This window comes from Trichechus manatus, unplaced genomic scaffold, assembly GCF_000243295.1.
Source record: "Trichechus manatus latirostris isolate Lorelei unplaced genomic scaffold, TriManLat1.0 scaffold00197, whole genome shotgun sequence".
Classification (NCBI taxonomy): domain Eukaryota; kingdom Metazoa; phylum Chordata; class Mammalia; order Sirenia; family Trichechidae; genus Trichechus; species Trichechus manatus.
In genome coordinates, this window is record NW_004444133.1 from 4,572,175 (window position 1) to 4,593,946 (window position 21,772).

Consider the following 21,772-nt stretch of genomic DNA (forward strand, 5'->3'; position numbering starts at 1 on the left):
AGACAGATATCAGAAAACACAAGATAAGAGCTTTTCAGACCTAGAGTAGTTAAGACAAAAGTTGTGTAAGAACTGTGTCCAAGAACACAAGAAAGGCGAGTGTGGCTAAAACACAGTGAAAAAGAGAGTGGTTTGAGATGAAAGCCGATTTAGTGGGCAGGGACTGTGTTTTATTTTTTAATTTAATTTCCCTATCCTTGCTCATACTGTTTTCAATCAAGTTTAATATTCTCTTAGATATTTCTAAACTGTAATTTTCTATTTTTATTTGGCTTAGAGTATCCTAACACAACTGCACTAGATTCCTTTAAATCTACTTAGTTACTTTCTAAAGCTGTGTCTACATTACTCTAAAACAAATGCTAAAGAGCAAAAAATGTAAATTATCTCAGTCTTCTCTCTTCAAAATAAAGATCCAGTCCAGCTGATTTTAGTGAAATGACTCAATGTTTTGACATGTGGGCAAAAAACAAGAGTTATTCTGTTTATCTACGAAGTTGGTATCTGCCCTCTACCACAGGAAATTCAGAGGGAATCCCATGGCAATCACTGAACAGCTTTTCCCTTCTACCCACTAGTGTGGTCTAGAGAAAACAGCAAAAACAACAAAGTTAATGAACTTTTAACAGGCATTTACAGGAATTTCTATGATGTTTCATGGATAGTCTGAAAGTGATATCATAACTGTGGAAAATTTCCAGTTGGCTTTCTTCTAAGACAGAACAGTCAATCTTGCAAAGTTCTCAAGAGAAAAAGCTTTATGCTTAAAATACAACAAATGAGAATTCACAACGGATCATTAGGCTGTTAACCTGTTAACTGTATTTAATTGTAATGTATTTTCTAACTTTCATTCCTAAATGAATTTGAGGTGCTAATACACTATAGTCTAAGCATCATTCTATGTTTTACAAGGTTACCGCAAAATCAAAAGTAAAAAACAGAGCTAAGAAAATAGAGCCAGAAACTAAAATGTTGGTTCCTCAACTTTGACTCATTTGTGATAAAAATATTAACAAAGAATCTTATAATCAATCTTCCTCACTACTTAAAAAATAAAAAAAAGAATAAAGCAGAAAAAAAGTGTTTCTTACTCAGTATTACTTGATTTTCTTTCAATTTCTGATTCTTCAGTACAACATGGAAGCTACCAACCAAAGGCACACAATCCTGATTTTAGATTTCTGGATGATCTGAAGAGTATTCTGTCCCAACCAAAGAGCTATTCAGATACTACTCATGCTGACCATGTATATCTTCTAAAAATCATATATTCAGTACAAATAATAAATCAACATTTCTCACACTGTCAAGTATAATTTTCCCATTAGATTTTCTTCAACTAAGGACAAATGCTTTAAGATTTTAATAAAAATAAGGCTCTCAGCACATATCAAACACAGCAAACAGACAGATACAGGCACAAAGTTTTCAAATGGCTGCACTAATAGAAGCCACCTGATATTATATATTTCCCAATACGATGCAATATGAAGAATACTCCAAGAAGATATTCAAGCCAAAAACATTTAATCAGAATCTCAATCAAACCTCTAAACCTAATTTTCAGTTCACAAAAAAATACATGGCATGGGAAGAGAATTTAAATGAGATGTAAAATCCTGTGGAAGGCTGCAGTGAAGACCATGGTATGCTTTCAGTATGAGAGTTTGGCATCAGTGGGAGGTCCCCATAAATAACTTTCAAGTTTTGCAGAGGAAAGGGAACCTTTTATCAAGAGACATTTTTCATACTGCATGGAGTTTTTTTTTTTTTTTTTCATTCTGAGTTCTTCATTTATGTGTTTATATATGCCTTGGCTGGGAAATATGAATAAGATTTCCCTTTAATAGCAATGTTACCTAAAACTAGTTACACCAGTTTTTAATAGAATCTTCCTTCTCTATTGTGTTTTGTTATTTCAATAAACTTCACTCTCTAAGGACAGAAAAAAAAAATACATAGGATAGAAAACAAGTTAAATGACACTCACAAGAAAACATTATTCAAGTAGCAAACTGGTCATTCAAAAAGTCACTGTTATGGGAGGAAAAAAGTAGGGGATCCATTATAGATTAAAGCAATGTGCAAATTCTGTTTGGACCTGGTTTTTAAAAGTATACTGTACAAGACATTTAGGGGAAAACTGGAAAAATCTACATACAGAATGCATATTAGATTATGGAATTACTGTTAATTTTCAAAGGTATAATAATGGTATTGTATTAGGTAAGAGAACACTCTTATTCTTAGGAAAGCATGCTGAATTAGGGTGAGGTGTCATAATGTCTACTACTTACTTTCAAATGAATCAGGCAAAAAAAGTAAACATACAATTATATGTACATGTGTGCACATGTGTATGTATAGGAAGAGAGAGATAAAGCAAATATTAAGAATTTTTGAGTCTAATAGAGGGAATACAGGTGTTGTGCTAGTCTTTCAATTTTAAAGTATGTTTGAAATTTTTTAAACTAAAAAAAATTTTTTTTAATTCCTTCCATATTTTCTTTTATTAACTGTATGGTTTTACCTTTCACATTCAGGTTTTTAATCCCTCTAGAGTCTATCTCTGTACATGACATTAGATGGATCAGGATCCAGTCTTATTTTCCTCTATAAAGTCTACTAAATAATCCACCATTTACCCACTGATTTGTGGAAGAAAGATTTCAGTCCCACTGAAAGATCTAAGCAGAGGAAAGGGGAAAGGAATGAGAAAATAAGAAAAAGAGGAAAGGAAAAATAAAAGACTGTATATTGGAAGTGTCTAACAGCTTAGCTTAGGAAGGGATATGTGTAGATGAAGCTACTATCAAATTCTTATGCTCCAAACCATATTTCTGAAAGTATACAACAAATAAAAGGGTAACCGATCATCTATTTAAAAAAAAGAAAGAAAGAAGAAAAAGCATATGCTCTCAAAGCTGTTCAGGAAATGCTTAATTTACCTGGAAATGATTCCCTGTATATAATGCCACAGGGATAAAGTTTCCAGAGATTAGACCATACATTTTAGTTAGCATTTACTCTTCTTCATACAGAACAAAAATGATGGCAAAGCAGAAACATAAGCATTTGGAAGACTATTTTACAAACTTTCATCTTCTATGAGAATTTTCAGGTACTGTTCAAACTTCTTATCTTTGATTAATTCAGCACCTAGATCAGATTTTAAAATTCATAAATTCATTTATGGAATTCATAGCTCTTTATCCCATTAATGAAACAGAACATGTAAACTGTGCTTTATAAGAAAACTCTAAAACCATACCTTTTATTTTCAGCCAGATCGGCTCCTTCATCCTTCAGCTGTTTACTTTTCTCAGCACAGCCTTCAAGGAGAATTTCTTTCCTACGTTTAATGGCATGAAGCCAGTTCCCTTCATTATTCTCTACTACATCCTTCTCATCGGCAGCTTCAGCTTCAAACTGCTGGGAAGTGACCTTTGAGACCTTCTCGCCAATTTTTCTCTTCCATCCAAAGGAAGCCATTCTGGAAAATTACAAAGAACCAGCTTTAAAATTCAAACTTGGCCTTTTATAGAAGCATTCCACCTAATATAATAAGATTAAATTATCACCATCTTTAAACCCTAGTTAAATAATGGATCTAGGCAATAATCATCAATCGCTACTAACATCACAAAGAAAGGCAACTGGTCATTATGCACGGCCTGATGGAAGCAGCCTCCTGATGAAGACGCACCCATGAAGTACTCTTGTCAAAAACTAATCCTGTATCAGGTCAGTCCTCTACCAGTTTATAAAAAATATGGGATATAGATGAGCATGTTAAATAACACATTAAGAGATACAGACGGCAAAATACAGAATGTGGGAAACTAGAGAAAAAACTGGCTTTGTCAAGAAGTAAACTGACAGGGAAAAAAAAGAAAAAGAGAGACTAACCCTTAGATTGAAAGCAACTGAAGAGACATACTAACCAAGTATAACGTGGATTTTGTTTGGCTCCTGATTCATACAAACCAATGGGGAGAAAACACAAAGAATAGGAGAAATCAAAACACTGATTTGATATCTGATGATATTAAGAAATTACTGCTACACTGAAGTGTGATAATAATATTGTGGTTATGTTTATAAAAAGAATCTATCTTTTAGAAAAACATACTGAAATATTTCACATTAAATTATACAATATCTCGGAATTATTTCAAAGAAATGAGGAGATGCAATGCAAGAGAAGATACAGATTAAATAAGGTCATTGTGGGTTGATAATTGATAAACTTGGGCGATGAGTACCCAGAGTTCATTACATTTTTCTCTCTCCTTTCATCTTGTTTGAAATTTTCCATAATAACAAAGTTTTTAAAATATTCAAACTTGGTGAATGACTTAATTCACAAAACTAATGGGTGGATCAAAAAGCTAAAATATGTTAAGCTGGTTTGCAAATGTGCAATGATATATAAATGTAAGGGATAAGAAAAAGAGGAGAACTGATGGAACAAAGTTAAAGAAAAACCTAGAAGAATGAAACAAATACTTATTTAGAAAGGGGATTAACTGAGGGATCCAAGAACTCGTAGTAGTTACACGGATGGGTGAGAAACCCCTAAAATTGTATACAGGGTCACTATGAGTCAGAATCCACGCAACAGCAATGGGTTTGATTTTTTTTTAATATGTATCCTGGAGCCCTGGTGGCAGAGTGGTTAAGACCTTGGCTGCTAACCAAAAGGTTGGCAGTTCAAATCCACCAGCTGTTCCTTGGAAACCCTGAAGCAGTTCTACTCTGTCCTATAGGGTCACTATGAGTCGGAAGCGACTTGATGGAAACGGGTTTGGTTTTTTGTTTTTGTAAGTATTCTGGAGAAGAGGTCTAAGTTTTCATTTGATTCTTAAAGGAGTCTGTAAAGAGATTACGATTAACTGATCAAATAGGGGGATAGAAAGAAGCAACGAACCAGAGGTTGTCAAGCAACTATCAAAAATGAGCATTATGGAAGCAAAGGAGGAAGGGAAGTGAAAACAATGAATAAGTTCTAGCTGATATTAAGGTCTTCATCACTGATGCACATGGCTGAAGCATAACTAATCACTAAAAGAAGGAGACAAAAAACAGGAGGGATAAGAAAATTGTGGGTCATGTACCTAAGTTCTTAAGGAATGTGAGGAAATGTCAATAAATTACAGCAATCAGGAATTTTACAGGCTGATAAAGGTAAACCACATGCTGTTCACAGAAGCAGGGATTTTTAAAAAAGCCTGGAGGAGCAACGGATCATAAACTACGCTACAGAATGAAGACAATGGTAAATTTTTTTCCCTAGACTCATCATAACATAGGAGAATGAGTTCCATATATTTAAAGACAATTGCAAATACCTTAGGGAAGAACCAAGAAATGGCTGAACATGGAAGTGTGGTATATATGGCATAGAGGTACAGAGGCACAGAGTGAAGATAACAGTGAAAGAATGTATCATTAGGAAGGTCTCACAAGATATTGGGATAAGACAAGATAAAGAAGTCTTATGTTTATGATTGTCCCTTAAGGTAACAGGAATGAGGATGATCAGTTTTTCTGGCTTCGAGCCTGCAAATGGAACTTTGTTTCTATATCACGAAACTGAAGGACCAGGCAGTGTAGGAACCCTATTTAATACTAACAAATGTAAACTTGGTACGTTTACTGTCAGCAAATTACATTAGAAATCACTAGCCAGGTTTGTAGATTATTGGAAGCAGAACAGAACGAAGAGGAAAGAAAAAATGGAGAACTCTAGACACTTGTTATTTTTTAAAAGATTAATTAGGTCATTCAGACTCCCACTACCCTCCCCATTCTCCAACTCAAACCACTGTTATAAATGTGAAGACAAACAGAGGTTAAGACTTCAAGTGGTGGTTCTCAACCAAGCATGAAAGAGCTACACACACTGCTGCCTCAGGTGTTTCCGCTGTTCTTCCTTACAAATCCCTTGGCACCTTCTAGATATCAGAAGCTGCTGAAGCAGGACAAAAGGAAGTTCTAGGGGTACAGCAGGCCTGATGACACTTGGAATTGACAAGTTTAGCTGTGAAGAGAGGAATAATACCTTCCTCTAACATAGAAAATAAGGAGTTAATGAGTCGGAATCGACTAGAAGGCAATGGGCTTGATTTTTGGTTTTTTATTGAGCGAAAGCATACACAAATTCAGTGGTCGAGGGAAAGGAATATGGGGGATTTCATGCCCCATGGCTTCACATTTCTCAGGGACGTAGGAGGCTAGTCATCTGTTCAAAATAAAGAGAAAACAAATGGATCTGAGCAGTTAAGAATGGAAAAGATTTGAAATAGTCACTGTGGAGAATAGGAAGAACAACAGTAAGGAATGAGTAAAGTCATCAATCTACATCAGCATTCTACTGAGATTAAAAAGCATAAATCTGTCACCAAGGCCATTAGTGTGGTTTCAGATTTTCTTCAAAACTGTCTGGAGACCAGAAGTATACAGTCAATTATAACACAGGATAAGCACTATAAGAGAATAAACAAAAGATGCTATGGCATCAGAAAGAGTACACTTAGGGCTTCCTGAAGCAGTGGCATCACTAGAGGGGTGTGGCGGGTGCGGACGACATCGCGTGACACTGTCAGCGGGGATGACAACAAAATGACTATAAAACTTTTGTGTAGTGTTTCAGCAGAAATTTATTATCTTTTATAAAAAATATCCCTGTAGTTAGTTATAACAACAAAAATACTCTTTGTAAACACAGCTTATGTATCAATATACCTGCAAGGCTAAAATTCTATGCTAATTTACTTTTTCAACCTTCTAATGCGCTCCTGTCAGTTGTCCTTCCCACCCAATTACATGGACGCTCTGAATCACGTGGTTTTGAGCTGTTGTTTTCGTCGCGGGTGTTTTTATAGTTGCTGATTTTGTCAAATTCCCTGGTATTTTAGCAACAATATTGTGGTATTAGTATTTGTGAACCTATATCATAACTTTTTTGAGAATGAGGTAGTAATTAAAGGAAAAAAAGGAGTGATATATAGGAATTACGATTTACAAGTAACATTAGTACAAAAAACATCACTAAGATTTCTGTATGGTCTGGGACCAGAGGAGGTCCATGTGCGGGAGGGAGGGAGATGACACAATGAGCTATCACATTGGATAACACAAATCCTAGTGATACCACTGCCTGAAGACCCTAAGTTTTGAAGAATAAATTTAGCTATGCTTAAAAGGGACAGTCCTAGAGGAAGGGAGTAACATATGCAGGAACACTTTACACCTTGGAAATTCTAACGTTCCAAGTTAATTCAGATACATGCAATTTTAAGGGTTTGCTGTTCTGTTCGAACCAACCCAGCAGCTCCATGGGATAAAGACCTGGCGATCAGCTCCGGTGAAGATTATAGCCTAGGAAACCCTATGGAGCAGTTCTACTCATCCGCACCTAACAACAACACTGTTCTTCTAATGCTATCTGAACATGAAATTAAAGCTTTTTATAAAGAAGGTATTCCTGAATCTATAGTTAAATGCACAAGGCGCCAATATTCAACCATTTACGTTTTTTAATCAGGATAAGAAATCATAGGGTAAATCATAATCATATGGGTTTCACGCAAATTCAACAGTTTATATAGATTTGTATTTAATGAATGCCACAAAAAAACCTAAAAAACGACACTGCATTCTGCAACCGTAAGTCAGAAAACCCTCATCTTGACTGCATCAAAGAATGCAGCACCCCAGGCAAGAAACAAATGGATGAACCTGATCGGAAATCGTTAACAGCAATCCTTGCGGTCACAGGGATGTATTCCGAGGTGAGGAATTCTAGAAATTATTTACCCGAAGATGTCCCCACAAGTGACTTTTCCTTCATCTGTCCACAACAATAAACATGTCCAAAGCGCATAATAAAGACTGCCTCGGATGTCACCCGCGTGTTCACTAGACCCGCCCTCAATCCCAGACACCTTCAACGCGGGGTGGGAAGCAAGCTCCGTTCCTCTCCTCCCACCAGCAGGAGGTCAAAGCTGCACAGTCCGTCTAAGCGCCGAGCCGGCCCAGGCAGCGAGCAAGAGGGAGCCCGATCCCCAGACTCGCTTGTCTCTGGAAACTAACCTTTGTGTCTAGGCTCTGCCACACCCCCCGAAGAGTCTTAATTCAGAGTTCTGAAGCTTCTGTCTCCCCTAACCACACTACGATTCGCCTCGTTTTCCTCCTCGTCCTCCGACTTTAACCGCGGCCCGGCCAATCCCAGTTACCTGATGACCACTCCCGTGGCCCCGTGTTTACATTCCGCTTACCCTTTGCCCGCCGGAAGCGGAAATTATCTTGCCCAGCCTCCTACCGAATTGCCTGAAGTGCCTGTTCTTTTAGGAAACGGGGTTGGCCGACTCAGGGCGTCCGAACGGCCCAGAGCAGTAGGCAGGAGAGAGGCGACACTCGAGGGCGCTGTCGTCCGCCAATCTCTTCACTAGGACCACGAATCCCAGAAGCCACTGCGCTTCCCCCACCGCATTACCCTCTGGGATTTGTAGTGCGGCCATCCGGGCCAGCAGCGCCTTCTGCAGCCCGGAGCCAAGGCCCGGCCAGCTTCCGTCGTGCGGGTACGCGGGAATTGCGGTTGCGCTAGCTCCGGTGCGCGCAGAAAGCAGCAGTACTGGATTTCATGCGCAACCTATGCAGTTAGAAGGTAAAGCTAACTAGCACGGGGAAGACGATTTTTACCGGGTTTCAGAGGATTAAGACATGTCCAGTCCTAAAGGAGTTTACAACCTAGTCGAAGAGGCGGGCCAGGGGCAGAGAACAGAGAGTAAATCTCGATTGAAGGACGAGGTTAGGGAGGGCAGGGGCTGAAGTGTAGGCTTCACGTAGGCTGTAACAAATAAATTGGACCCAGCAGAGATAATTATGACCTGAAGGTAGCAGTGGTTAATGTGTTGAAAATAAGTGGGCAAAGGTAGCGCAGATAGATGTTTAGGAAGTTAAAAGGTTGTTGTTGTAGTTGTTAGGTGCCATGGAGTCGTTCCGACTCATAGCCACCCCTGTGTACAACAAAACGAAACACTGCCCGGTCCTTGCCATCCTCACAGTCGTTGCTGTGCTTGAGCCCAGTGTTGTAGCCACTGCATCAATCCATCTCCTTGAGGGTTTTCCTCTCTTTCACTGACCCTCTACTTTACAAAGCGTGATGTCCTCCAGGGCCTGGTCCCTCCAGTAACATGTCCAAAGTACTGAGACAAGTCTCCCCATCCTTGATTCTAAGGCGCATTCTGGCTGTACTTCTTCCAAGACAAATTTGTTCATTCTTCTGGCAGTCCATGGTATAGTCAGTATTCTTCGCCAACACCATAGTTCAAAGGCATCAGTTCTTTTTCAGTCTTAGTCATTGTCCAGCTTTTGCATGCGTATGAGGCGATTGAAAATACCATGGCTTGGATCAGGTGCACCTTAGTCCTCAAAGTGACACCTTTGCTTTTTAACACTTTAAAGAGGTCTTTTGCAGCAGATTTGTCCAGTGCACTAGTCTTTTGATTTCTTGACTGCTGCTTCCGTGGACGTTGATGGTGGATCCAAGTAAAATGAAATCCTTGACAACTTACTTTCTCCATTTTATCATGACGTTACATATTGGTCCAGTTGTGAGGATGTTTGCTTTATGTTCAGGGGTAATCCATACTGAAGGCTGTGGTCTTTGATCTTCATCAGTAAGTGCTTTAAGTCCTCTGCACTTTCAGCAAGCAAAGTCGTGTCATCTTCATATCACAAGTTGTTATTGAGTCTTCCTCCAATCCTGATGCCCCATTCTTCATATAGTCCAGCTTCTTGGATTATTTGCTCAGAATACAGATTGAATAACTTTCGTGAAAGGATACAACCCTGACGCACACTTTTCCTGATTTTAAACATGCAGTATCCCCTGTTCTGTTCGAAGGACTGACTTCTTGGTCTATGTACAGGTTCTGCATGAGCACAATAAAGTGTTCTGGAATTCCCGTTCTCCACAGTGTCATTCATAATTTGTTATGATCCACAGAGTTGAATGCCTTTGCACAGTCAATAAAACACAAGTAAACATCTTTCTGGTATTCTCTGCTTTCAACAAAGATCCATCTGACAAAATCCCGTGTTCCAAGTCCTCTTCTGAATCCGGCTTGAATTTCTGGCAGTTCCTTGTTGACGTACTGCTGCAACTTTTTTAATTATGTTCAGCAAAATTTTATTTGCATGTGATATTAATGATATTGTTCAATAATTTCCACATTCTGTTGGATCACCTTTCTTTGGAATGGGCACAAATACGGATCTTTTCCAGTCAGTTGGTGAAGTAGCTGTCTTCCAAATTTCTTGGCATACACAAGTGAGTGCTTCTAGAGTTGCATCTGTTTGTTGAAACAGCTCAACTGGTATTCCATCAATTCCTGGAGACTTGTTTTTTGCCAGTGCCTTCAGTGCAGCTTGGACTTCTTCCTTCAAAACCATCAGTTCTTGATCATATGCTACTTCCTGAAATGGGTATTGATTTATCCACGTAGCTATCTTGTGCAAGGGAAGACCATTTTTGTAGACCAGTTTCTCAAATGCCGCACCATTGACATTTTGGGCAGATAATTCTTTGTAATAGGGGCTGCCCCGTGCATTGTAGAGTGTTTAGTAGCATCCCTGGTTTACTAGCATCCCAGTAGATGCCAGTAGGATACACACGCTGTCATGGTTTGAATTATGTCCCCCAAAAAATGTATGCATCAATTTGCCTAGGCCATGATTCCTGGTACTGTGTGATTTTCCTGTGTGTTGTAAACCTGCCTCTATGATGTTAATGAGGGAGGATGGGTGGCAGTTGTGTTACTAAGGCAGGACTGGATCTACAAGACTGGACTGTGTCCTGAGGCAATCTCTTGAGATATAAAAGACAGAAGTGAGCAGAGAGACAGGGGGACCTCATACCATCAATAAAGCAGTGCCGGCAGCAGAGTGTGTCCTTTGGACTGGGGTCCCTGCGCAGAGAAGCTCCTAGTCCAGGGGAACACCAAAGAGAAGAAGGCCGACACAGAGAAAAAGTCTTCCCCTGGAGCTTAATGCCCTGAATTTGGACTTTTAGCCTACTTTGACTGTGAGGAAATAAATTTCTCTTCGTTAAAACCATCCACTTGTGGTATTTCTGTTATGGCAGCACTAGATGACTAAGACATATGCGCACATCCTCCAGTTGGGACAACCAAAAATGTCTCCAGACATTGCCAAATGGAAGGGTGGGGGCTGTCATCTCTTCCTCCCCCTGCCTTTTGAGAACCACTGACATAGAGCAGTGGTCCTCAAAGTGTAAGCCTTAGACTCCTGAGGTTCGCCAAAGCCACTTTAGTAGTCCTCCAAGTTACAACTTACATAGTAATATGAAGATATGATTTGACTTTGCACATTTGCACTGGAGGTGCAGAAGCAATAGTGGGTAAGACTGCTAGCACCTCAGCAGGAATCAAAGCTGTGGCAGCACACTGTACTAGTCATTGTATTCTTCACCACACATGCACAGAAGAAAAATAATGTAGTCTGTTCACTTAAGAATGTCCTCAATGATGATGCAGTAAAAATTATTTTATTAAAATGACCCTTGAGTGAACTTCTTAATATTGTGTGACAAAATGGGAAGTACTCAAAAGCACTTTTGCTGCATTCTGAAGTACAGTGTCTCAAGGAAAACACTTGTGAGACTGCATTGTAGACTTTTTTCGTGGACTACAACTTTTACTCAGAAGAATGAGTGGCAGACAAACTGGTTATTTGACAGGGCTTTTCTTAAAAATGAACAAAGGGATCCTGTTACTTCAAAAAAAACAATTTGACAGTGTTTGTTGCCAATGATAAAATTCAAGCTTCTAAGTAATAAATAGGACTTTGGAAAACTTGTATTGACCATCCTGACCTTGACATCTTTCCAATACTTTAATACTTTTTTGGTGACATCTGTGGTAATATTATCAGATGTGATTTTTATTCGTATTGTTCGATGAAGTGTGTCAACACTTGGAAGACTGCATAAGGAAACTCAATGCATGATTGTAGTAGTCAGCCTCCAAGAAGGCCTCCAATGATCCCACCGCCAGGTATTCACAACCTTGTGTAGTTCCTTCCCACATGTACCAGGGTTGGTCTGTATTACATACAAAATAGAGCAGAAATTATATATATCACTTCTGAGATTAGTCATAGAAGACACTAAGGTGATGACAGTGTTTCTTAATCTGGGTCATTTTACATGACCATCTCCACTGTGAAAATTTGACCTGAATACTAAAGACTTGTGTACTCTTCTGTGTATGCCTGTAATAGTTGTGTTTTTTTTAAAAATGTGTATCTCCTTAACGAGACTCCTGAGCAGGATTGCCTTAGTCACATTCATAGTGCTTGGTTCATAGTAACCATATGCGGTGATATGCCTAGAGTTCTGCCCCTTTCTAGGGGTCTTTCCAAAATCTCTCAAGTAGCTGATCCACTCTGCTCTGGTAAAGGGTACCTCCTACTAAGCTTTTACACTTCACCCACCCCTTCCCTACTTAACTTTAGTCTATGATCTTAATGCACCTGTTGATACATTTAATGTTTCCTGTGCTCTTTTTATACACACCATGATCATCTTCCAAGTTGCTAGTAATCCTCTAAATTTATCATTAACATTTATTCACATTTACAATGTGCTCAGCACTTAGAACAGTTTGATAAATATTAGCTACTATAACAAATGTGATTTTTCAAACAAAAGAATTTCTTGTATGATTTGACAGGGTAAATACCTAGAACAATTTGTAAATTCCCTAGATGAACAGCCTTATATACTATTTGGAGCCCTGCTGGCACAGTTGTTAAGAGCTTGGCTGCTAACCAAAAGGTCAGCAGTTCGAATCCACCAGCCACTCTTTGGAAACCCTATGGGGTAGTTGTACTGACCTACAGGGTCGTCATGTACTGGAATCAACTCAATGGCAATGGGTTTATACACTGTTCATAACGTTCCTTAGTACTTTTTTTTCTTGTTTCAATTATCAAGCTATTTTAAACATTTAGAATGCCAACAATATAGCACAAACCCTGCCTAACAATGTCATATGGGATGCAACCAAATCCAGTGTTAGCAGCCAGGGAATAAATGATAGCTGCTTTGACTTTTATTGTATATGTGTTAGTATTTTATTCAGACAGTTGATAACTTGAATGAAATCAAAACTAATTTAGTTGAGACAAAAATCACAATTTTCGAGTGCTAAAACTTAGGCACTATGGCTTGTATTTAGGTAAACTGTTAAAAAGTGCACAAATGTTAAGCCATAAACAAGCATTTTTTTTCATTTAGTTCTCTCAAAGATTAAAAAGTAAACACATTGTAATAGATGAAAAATGTTTTTCTTTATTATACCATCCTTCTAAATTAAAGTATTTATTTGAAAATGTATACTTAAATATACTCCAGTCAAACATATACTTCTCATAAATATTGCACCACAAAGATTGATTTCTACTCTCCTACCAATTTATGGTATGTTATATGTGGAATTTCATTTCATCTTGTCAGAACTCAGAATGAAAATGAAATTTCAGTTGTGGATAGGGGAGGACGTTAAGGGAAAACATTGAAACAAACGGCATGTACTTTTCTATCATTCCAAAGGTGCCAGTCAGACCACAGATGCATGGAATTCTACAGGTAGCCACAGAGCAGCAAGCATTAATGCAGTGTGAATGGTATCACTACAAGGTCAAAAAGAGCAGTGCAGGGGGAGGGGGAGCTTTTTGTATAAAATCATCTAGAACTCTGAAAAACTACAAAAACATTTCAAGAAAAAAAGTAAAAGCAATGGAGTTTATTTCAGTGAAATTATTTTAAATTAGATATATTAAGCTCCTATATTCCCCCAACCTGGTAGAAAAATTCCTCAGCGATAAATCATTTACTTTAATGGCAAAATTTTTACATATCAGTAAAATCTGTTATATTTAAAACTATGAATACAGTACATTTCTGGCAGAAACCTTATACATCTTTCAGTTGTCAAGACAAAGTAAAAATATGGTTGCATAAAATCACAAAAAATAGAAATTGCAGAAAAGATAATAAAAAAAGATTAAAAATCATTGGCATTGCCTCCCCTTACATCTTCAATATTAGTACGAATTTGCAAACTACAATAAATTTGTGAAAATTCTGATGCAACCTTGACATACTTAACCAAAAGCTGTCATTTCAAATATCCTAGCTTTAAAAAGAATTTACTGCAATACTCTGTGCATTTATTATACTATTTGTACAAGTGCAATATTGAAACATCTTCAAAATAAAGCTCAGTAACTAAAAGAATCACAATAACTTATAAAAGAAGTTTACAAAATTAACAATTTTTGGAAGGTCCTCCTTTATTCCTCCCCCTCCCCGCCAACAACAGCTCATAGAGACATTATGACCAACATCTTAGTTCTATATACAAATCTGTAACTTTAAAAATACAGTCTTCAGTTCTTAATATCAGGAACGTAATGCCTAAGTGAAATCAATATCCTCAAAACAGAGGGCCACATTCAAGTTATAAATTCAATTCTGAACTCATTTAAATGGATCGTCTGCTATTTGTAAAGCTTCCAAATTCTTACAGAACAAGCTGTGGTCAAAAAAAGAAGCAAGATTTTCTTTTGAATTCAGTGCATGTTTCAAGAGGTGCTGGAGCCAAATTCACAACTACAGTAACCATTTATGTAAGCTATCATGGCGTTTAAGAAAATTAACATCTGGTTACACAGGTGCTCACTCTATCGGCCAAAAACAATCCTAAGGTATAAAGATTCTTAAACTAGGAAAAAAGTGTGACAATGGAAAATTGATTTTTACTGAAAAAAAAATCAATTTATCAAAGTTTTAACAGTGTAAAGCAAATGTCGATAATATATTTTTATTAGCATACACATATCAGTTTTATCTGAGGTGCCATTAAATCTTCTTTTATACCTATTATGTAATGGTACTACTAAGACTGAGAAAAAGAAGATATAAATCAGAGCTTAAGGAAGGTTAAACTTCTTTAGGCAGTTCCCATAATACTAATTAAAAAAAAAAACTAAAACCCAAAACAAGGCCAGAAAATGTGACCACTTAGAACTTATTCATATTTTATCAGAAAAAAAAAATAATAATAATGACATAGCTGACTAAGGAGACATAACCAAATGCAGTATGTAAACCTTAATTAGATCCTGGTTCAAAATAACCATCTATAAAAGGAATCTAGAGGGCAACTGGGGAAATATGAATATGGATTGACTATTAGATGATACTCGGGAGAAGGATGTGGCAGTCTGCTTCCATAAAGATTTACAGCCCTGGAAACTCTATGGGGCAGTTCTACTCTGTCCTATAGGGTTCACTATGAGGCAGAATCCACTCAATGGTAATGGGTTTTTCTTTTTTTTTATTAGTTGATATTAGGGAATTACTAATTTTATATGGTATTATGGTTTCATAGGAAAATGTCCTTATTTTCAGGAGATGCTTGAAGTATTTAGGGCTGACAAGTATGTCTGCAACATCCAAATGGTATAAGGGAAAAGAAAGGGTATATATATATATATATATACACACACACACATATATACATATATATAGATAGATAGATATAAAAGCAAATAAGGCAAAATGTTTAACAATTGTTGAATCAAAGTGTTAAGTACACATATGATCACTCTACTGGTCTTTTAATTTTTCTGTTTTTAAAAATATAATAAACTTTTGGGGGAAAAAGTCATATCTGAGCATTTAAACAGTTTGTAAGAGATGTTCTTTCTGTGCATTGAGTCAATTTAAAAGATACATGATCAGATAACTAGAAATTCTTGCATACATTCAATACTGACTGACATGATGAGCAATTTGTGAAACTGGAAAAAAACACCATGATTTATTTACAGTATATGCAATTCAGCTCATGTGACAAAAAAAGCGATTTATGTACAGAATACAGTGGGAGGTATTATAAGATTGAACTTAATGCCTAAAATATCTAAATATATAAGTTCTGTGTGTTTTGGACTTGCCAAGCTAAAGAAAAATTTTAAATTGTGTTTAACATCTTTGATACAAATTACCAAATACTGTAGAATATTAACAGAGGGATATCAAAGAAATTATTCAGATGGTTATTACTGCTGGCAAATACTTGCTATTGGGAGCTCCAAAAACAAACTTACCTATAAAGTTTTCTGGGAATTCTAGGCAGATATTTATTGAATTAATTTATGAAGCAAATGTGTAACACATCAAGATGTAATAATATAAAGGCCTTTACGGTAAATTAATATTCTGCAAAGCCCTGTGTACATTAAATACAAAATAGCCAAAAATCAAGTGAGCCTGAGACACTGATAATTCATTGTATATATTATACTAGATGCCTACAGAATAATGAACAACAAATGATCTTAATTCATTTTTGCACATTAGGCTTTTAACTATTAATCATATTCCAATCCCTGTGCAAACTGCATTCCAAAAGGCCAATTCTCAGTTATAATTATCTATAACTTGATTACGAATGGAAGCATTTCGCTATGATTTATGCATGCTTATTGCTATCAAAGAAATAAGCAAAGTTTTTAGATTTACTGTGCAAGAATTTTAATTAGATTTGCACACATCTCAAAAAATTCTATCATGTGACTTCCAGGTCTTGGAGTTAAGTCAACAGGAGAAGAGTCAAGTGAGGTTACAGATGAGGTAAGAGAAACTTCTGAGGATTTTCCTTGAGCCTCAGCATCTGAATCATTCCTTTGGCAAGATCGATAGTTGCTCACTGATCCCGATCTCTGTGGAGTAGCAGTCCCAGATTTGGCTTCAGTAATTTCATCTGGGTAAAAAGAATTTCAATTTATTATTATCCATCACCCTCCAAAAATTGTTTTACACCATTGTTGAATATGATTTTTTAAGCAAGAGTACACACCAATTATCAAGAGCATGTTTACTTTGAATATCTTCTAAAAGAGAGGCAATGAGCCTGTGTTAAACCACTCACTTTTTTTTTTTTTTACATATAGCATGTATTCTCATCACAGCTAATCAAGGTTGGGTATAGTCTGTAGCTACTAATCAGTCCTTTGCAATCCAAGGTTAAAAGCCCAGTAAACCAAAAACATGGGCCTTAATAAACATCATTTTGTAGCAATAAAAATTAGTCCTAGTTCTATATTAGAATCATAGAATCCATGCACTTGAAATTTGGAAGGAATCTTGGAGATCATCTTACCCAACCCTTCATTTTATTAATAAGTAAACAGAAGCCCAGAGGATTCAAGTGACTTGTCTAAGGTAACAAATGAACAGTGAAGCAAGTCTAGAATCTAAGTCTCCTAATTCCTAGCTCAGTGCTTTTCACTCTCCCACTCTCTATATTTAAGATCTCCTGAAAGCACAACAATGAATAAAAAAAAAAAAATTAAAGAAAAATTAAAGTTGAGAACACAATAGTAAATGGCCATTCAGTCGGTAAACCCAGGTGCTAATAAATCAAAGGTTGCAAATTTGACCCAAATAGAGGAAAAATAAAACCCATTCCATATTTAAGACTGCATTGGTATGTTAGCAGTTAGACAGGTTTTGGCCAGCACATCACTGCTCAAGCCTGTTGTGTCTTTCTGATATGACATACGTAGTATCTTTAAGTTTATAAAGAAGACAAAAAAATTCATACGTAAACCTCATCTAATAATTCCACATAATCTTAAATCAACAAAAGTGGCATCATATTTTAACTCAACTGACTTAGCCCATGAAGAGCTACCATAAACTTGTACTCAGTGGCTCTTTTTCATAAGAGAACATTTATATAAATAAGTAAATAAACATATACACCTCCTATATATATATGTCCCAGTGCTTTTATAATACTGAAGTAGAGAAAGAATTATGAGTCAAGTGTGTTCCATCAGGCTATTAATATATAAGGTAAGTTATGTTTAAGGAAGTATGCACGTGAAAATCTGAATTCATATAAATTTCAAACCATATTATAATAATATTGTACCATTTATTTGAAGGCTGTTAGGGACTACTCATACATACCTTGGCATATAAGATATATTCCCCCAATTAAAAAAAACTGCTTTCTCCTATTAATAACCCATCTAAATAGTTGAGAAGGAAGTATTCCAGCAAACTAAATATAATGGTAATCAGAGATATATTTTCTAAGTATGGATTCTCATTTTCAAACTATTAAAATTAAATACTAAAACAATATTCAAGACATTTTAATGTTTCTTTAATTAATTCAAGAATCTTATAATTTAGGATCTTATAACACAGAAGAGTCACTATTTTGACCACCAATTAAAATATCAAACTTCAAACTTTAAATGTTCTGGTAAGCTGACCTTCCAGGTTGCCTATGATTATTTATGACTGACACATATAGAAATATACAGCAGTCTAGGTTTAAGGAGCCTTAGTGGTGCAGTGGTTAAGTGCTCAACTGCTAACCAAAAGGTTGGTGATTCAAACCCACCAGTGCTCCACAGTAGAAAAGACTTAGCAATCTGCTCCCTTAAAGATTATAGCCTAGAAAACCCTACAGGGCAGTTCTACTCTGTCACATGGGGTTGCTATGGGTCAGGATTGACTCGACAGCACCCAACAACTACTGGGTTTACGGTTAACAATGAGACTTTTACCTAATTATGGTACTTATCTTGGACATAAAATTCTTTAGTCTCTGGAATCCGCATGTCCTATTCCACATAAAAGTTATCTGTTTATTTAAAGGAAACTTTATCGAACAGTAAATAAATCTGGAATCACGTTAATTCGAAGGATACATATCTGTGATTCTGTGTCTAGTGTCAGGCTGGGAGGAAAAGGTCCAGAGGAGAAAAATAACTACAAGTCACTAAGCTGCACAAAACTTTTCTCTTAGTCCTCTGCAAGAAACGGTACTCGGCAAATAAATTCCTTGACCTATGAGCTACTAATTAAATCTGTTTGCCATGCCTTTTCACTCAGTTTTAAAAGCTAATAACTGTACTCCAATTCTTAAATGAAAAATGGAAATTTTATTAAATACCAGATATGAAAAAAATCCTTTCATAAGTAAAAACTTACAGAAAAGTCAACATTTATTTCTAAATAAAACATTTTATCTTAATTTACCAAGCCAAAAAAGAAAGAAATGTGTCAGAAAACTATCACTTTAGGATCAGACTGCAACCAGCTTTAAGTATTTTACAAGAAGAAAATCTTAAAAGGATAAGCTTGCAAGAATAATAAGATTCACAAACGCTGACATCACCAAGGCACAAAATCGCCTATTTTATACTCTTTTGTTATTGATTTAATAGGAACAATTCAAGAAGCTTCAAAGGAATCAAAGACTAAAAAAATACCCAGTTAGATAACAAGGTCTAATTTATCACCTACATTGTTTTGTGTGATGTACATACCATCAATACTACGGAAATCCAGTAAGTAAGTTCTGCTATCCACTTGGTATAACTGTAGACTCATTTTAGAGTATGTACTTGTCACAGGATTCTTCCTTCGGACACGCAAATAATACGGGTTTACAACCTAGCATATGGTGTGGACAAAAACAAAATCAAAAGCAATTCTTTTATAGAACATTTTGTAGACTACAGTTTTGCCAAATGTGCTTAATAATCAGAATGTTCTTTCTTACCTTCCATTCATAATCCAATTGTTTAATTGCTCTACAAACTTCTGCCATGATATCATTTGGTCGACTCTGACTTCTAATTCCCAAATGCCATTTTGCTTTCCTTACACCTTGGTGTTTGGATTTCTGTGGATTTAATTCATCGAGGGTATGACGAGCCCTTGGTGTTTCAGCAACCAAAAATGGTACTCTTTCAGGATGGGGCCGAGTAAAATGGTGATCATCCAGAAAAGAATCAGGTGGGCTTGTCGCCAAGTAAAAATCTTTGGCTTCATTCATTATTCTCCTGTTATCTATTATGAGGTGATAAGCAACTGCCAAAGGGTCCTGGTGATTTCTGCTATAAAGGCAGCTGAGAACTTCATCTTCTGAGCATTCAAACTTTTCACATACTTCTTTTAAAGCTTCATCATCAATCATGGTTGAACTGTATGATGGATCCTCAGGAAAGAGATATTTTGGGAGGTCCTGTTTAAACCATTCATGTTCCCTGAGAGAAAACAGCAGGGTGGGAAGAAGGATTTTGAGTAGGGCTGAGACTGAAAGTAACAGTTTGGGGAATTCAGGATATTCATTCCTTTTTATTTATACTCCTACTGTATTAGTTACCATTATTTTTTAAACCAAAATTCTCCTACTCAGGCTCATACTTCATTGTATATATTGGAGGAAATGCTCCAGGCTCCCTCTGATTTTAAGAGGAAGGAAGCATCAACGTAGCAACAGGAAAAGAAATGTCTACACTTTAAATAAAAATTTTGGAACAAGTGACAATTACAGCCTATTTCCAGCTCAGAAACAGAACAGATAAGAACATGTTAAGCCTACATATTGTACGGACCATATAATACTTTGATATAATGTTAAGTGGGAAAAAAAAAGCAGACTATAATGATGAAAACTACCATTCACTGAGTGCTTACTATGAGCTAGGTTTTTTTGAGTTTTTTTCCACTTCAACCTTTTTTTTTAATTGTAGTTTAGATGAAGTTTTACAGAAAAAACTAATTTCTCATTCAACAGTACACATACTATTTTATGACACTGGTTAACAACCCCATGACATGTCAACACTCTCCCTTCTTGACCTTGGGTTCCCTACTACCAGCTTTCCTGTCCCCTCCTGCCTTCTAGTCCTTGTCCCTGGGTTGCTGTGCCCCTTTAGTCTAGTTTTGTTTTGTGGGCCTGTCTAATCTTTGGCTGAAGGGTGAACCTCAGGAGTGACTTCATTACTGAGCTAAAAGGGTGTCCAGGGGCCATACTCTCAGGGTTTCTCCAGTCTCTGTCAGGACTGTGGGCCAGGTTTTATGCTAAACACTTTCTATGCATTATCTCACTTCATCCTCAAAACAACTCTATGAAATAATAATGTCCCCTTGTTTTAGATGAAGAAGCTGAAGTTCAAACAGATCAAAGAATTTACTCAAGGTCTCAATGACATACATTCATGCCAGAGCCAGGACTGCAACCCAGTTCTGTGTGACTTCAAACACCATGCTCTGAATGATCTCCTATACCAGTTCTCTAATTGCATATAGAAAAGGATAGGTTTGATCTCAATTATGTCAAAAACAACACTAAAACTAAAAATAATCAAGATAGGAAAACACCCAAAGGAACAATGGTTATTTTCTGGGTAGTAGGATTAAATATCATTTTTATTCTCTGTTTTGTTGGTAGTGGTGGTGATGTTTTCTAAGTGTTTTCCAGATGTCATATACTACATTTTTAACTGGGGAAAAAAAAGTGTAAAACAAAAGCAAAAACATCTCTCATTTAGATATTTTAAAATATAAATTTTAGAGAGAGATATGTCCTTTCCCTCTGGTGGTAAAATCATGCCCTGCCATTCATGGTTTCCTTTTTAGTGTTAGTCTAAAGTAGTCTAAAGTATATGGAATAAATGGAAAGGAATCAAACTTCAGGTTCCAAGAATAACCTTTCCTTCTTCATTAAGCTAAGGTTTTCTTATTTACTACTCCCAGATCTACATCTCTTCCGTCTCCCCTATCCCAGAGAAATATGTGGCCTAGCCATTAGAAGACCAAAAGACAAATTTCCAAGGAAAAAATGATGGCAGAAGAAAC

The 21,772-nt window shown here is 36.6% G+C and overlaps 2 protein-coding genes across 5 annotated transcripts in view; both read right to left on the bottom strand.

Moving 5' to 3' along the window:
* The window catches only part of TTC33 (tetratricopeptide repeat domain 33), a 40,811-nt gene extending 32,403 nt beyond the window's left edge, over nt 1-8,408 (bottom strand). The window contains exons 1-2 of one of the 4 annotated variants that reach the window (XM_023742016.1): nt 8,286-8,408; nt 3,275-3,496 (exon numbers count right to left, since the gene is read on the bottom strand). In XM_023742016.1, the coding sequence (XP_023597784.1) occupies nt 3,275-3,495 (221 nt within the window). In that variant the 5' untranslated portion in view covers nt 3,496; nt 8,286-8,408. Of the gene's footprint in view, nt 1-3,274; nt 3,497-8,100 lie in introns of all 4 variants that reach the window. The other 3 variants (XM_023742017.1, XM_023742015.1, XM_004387896.2) reach the window with 3 other exon arrangements.
* A 4,954-nt stretch (nt 8,409-13,362) lies between these two features.
* Nucleotides 13,363-21,772, bottom strand: part of PRKAA1 (protein kinase AMP-activated catalytic subunit alpha 1) — a 40,167-nt gene continuing 31,757 nt past the window's right edge. Inside the window, exons 8-10 of the mRNA XM_012558928.2 lie at nt 19,689-20,175; nt 19,453-19,579; nt 13,363-16,865 (exon numbers count right to left, since the gene is read on the bottom strand). Of these exons, the coding sequence (XP_012414382.1) occupies nt 16,621-16,865; nt 19,453-19,579; nt 19,689-20,175 (859 nt within the window). The 3' untranslated portion in view covers nt 13,363-16,620. The remainder of the gene's footprint in view (nt 16,866-19,452; nt 19,580-19,688; nt 20,176-21,772) is intronic.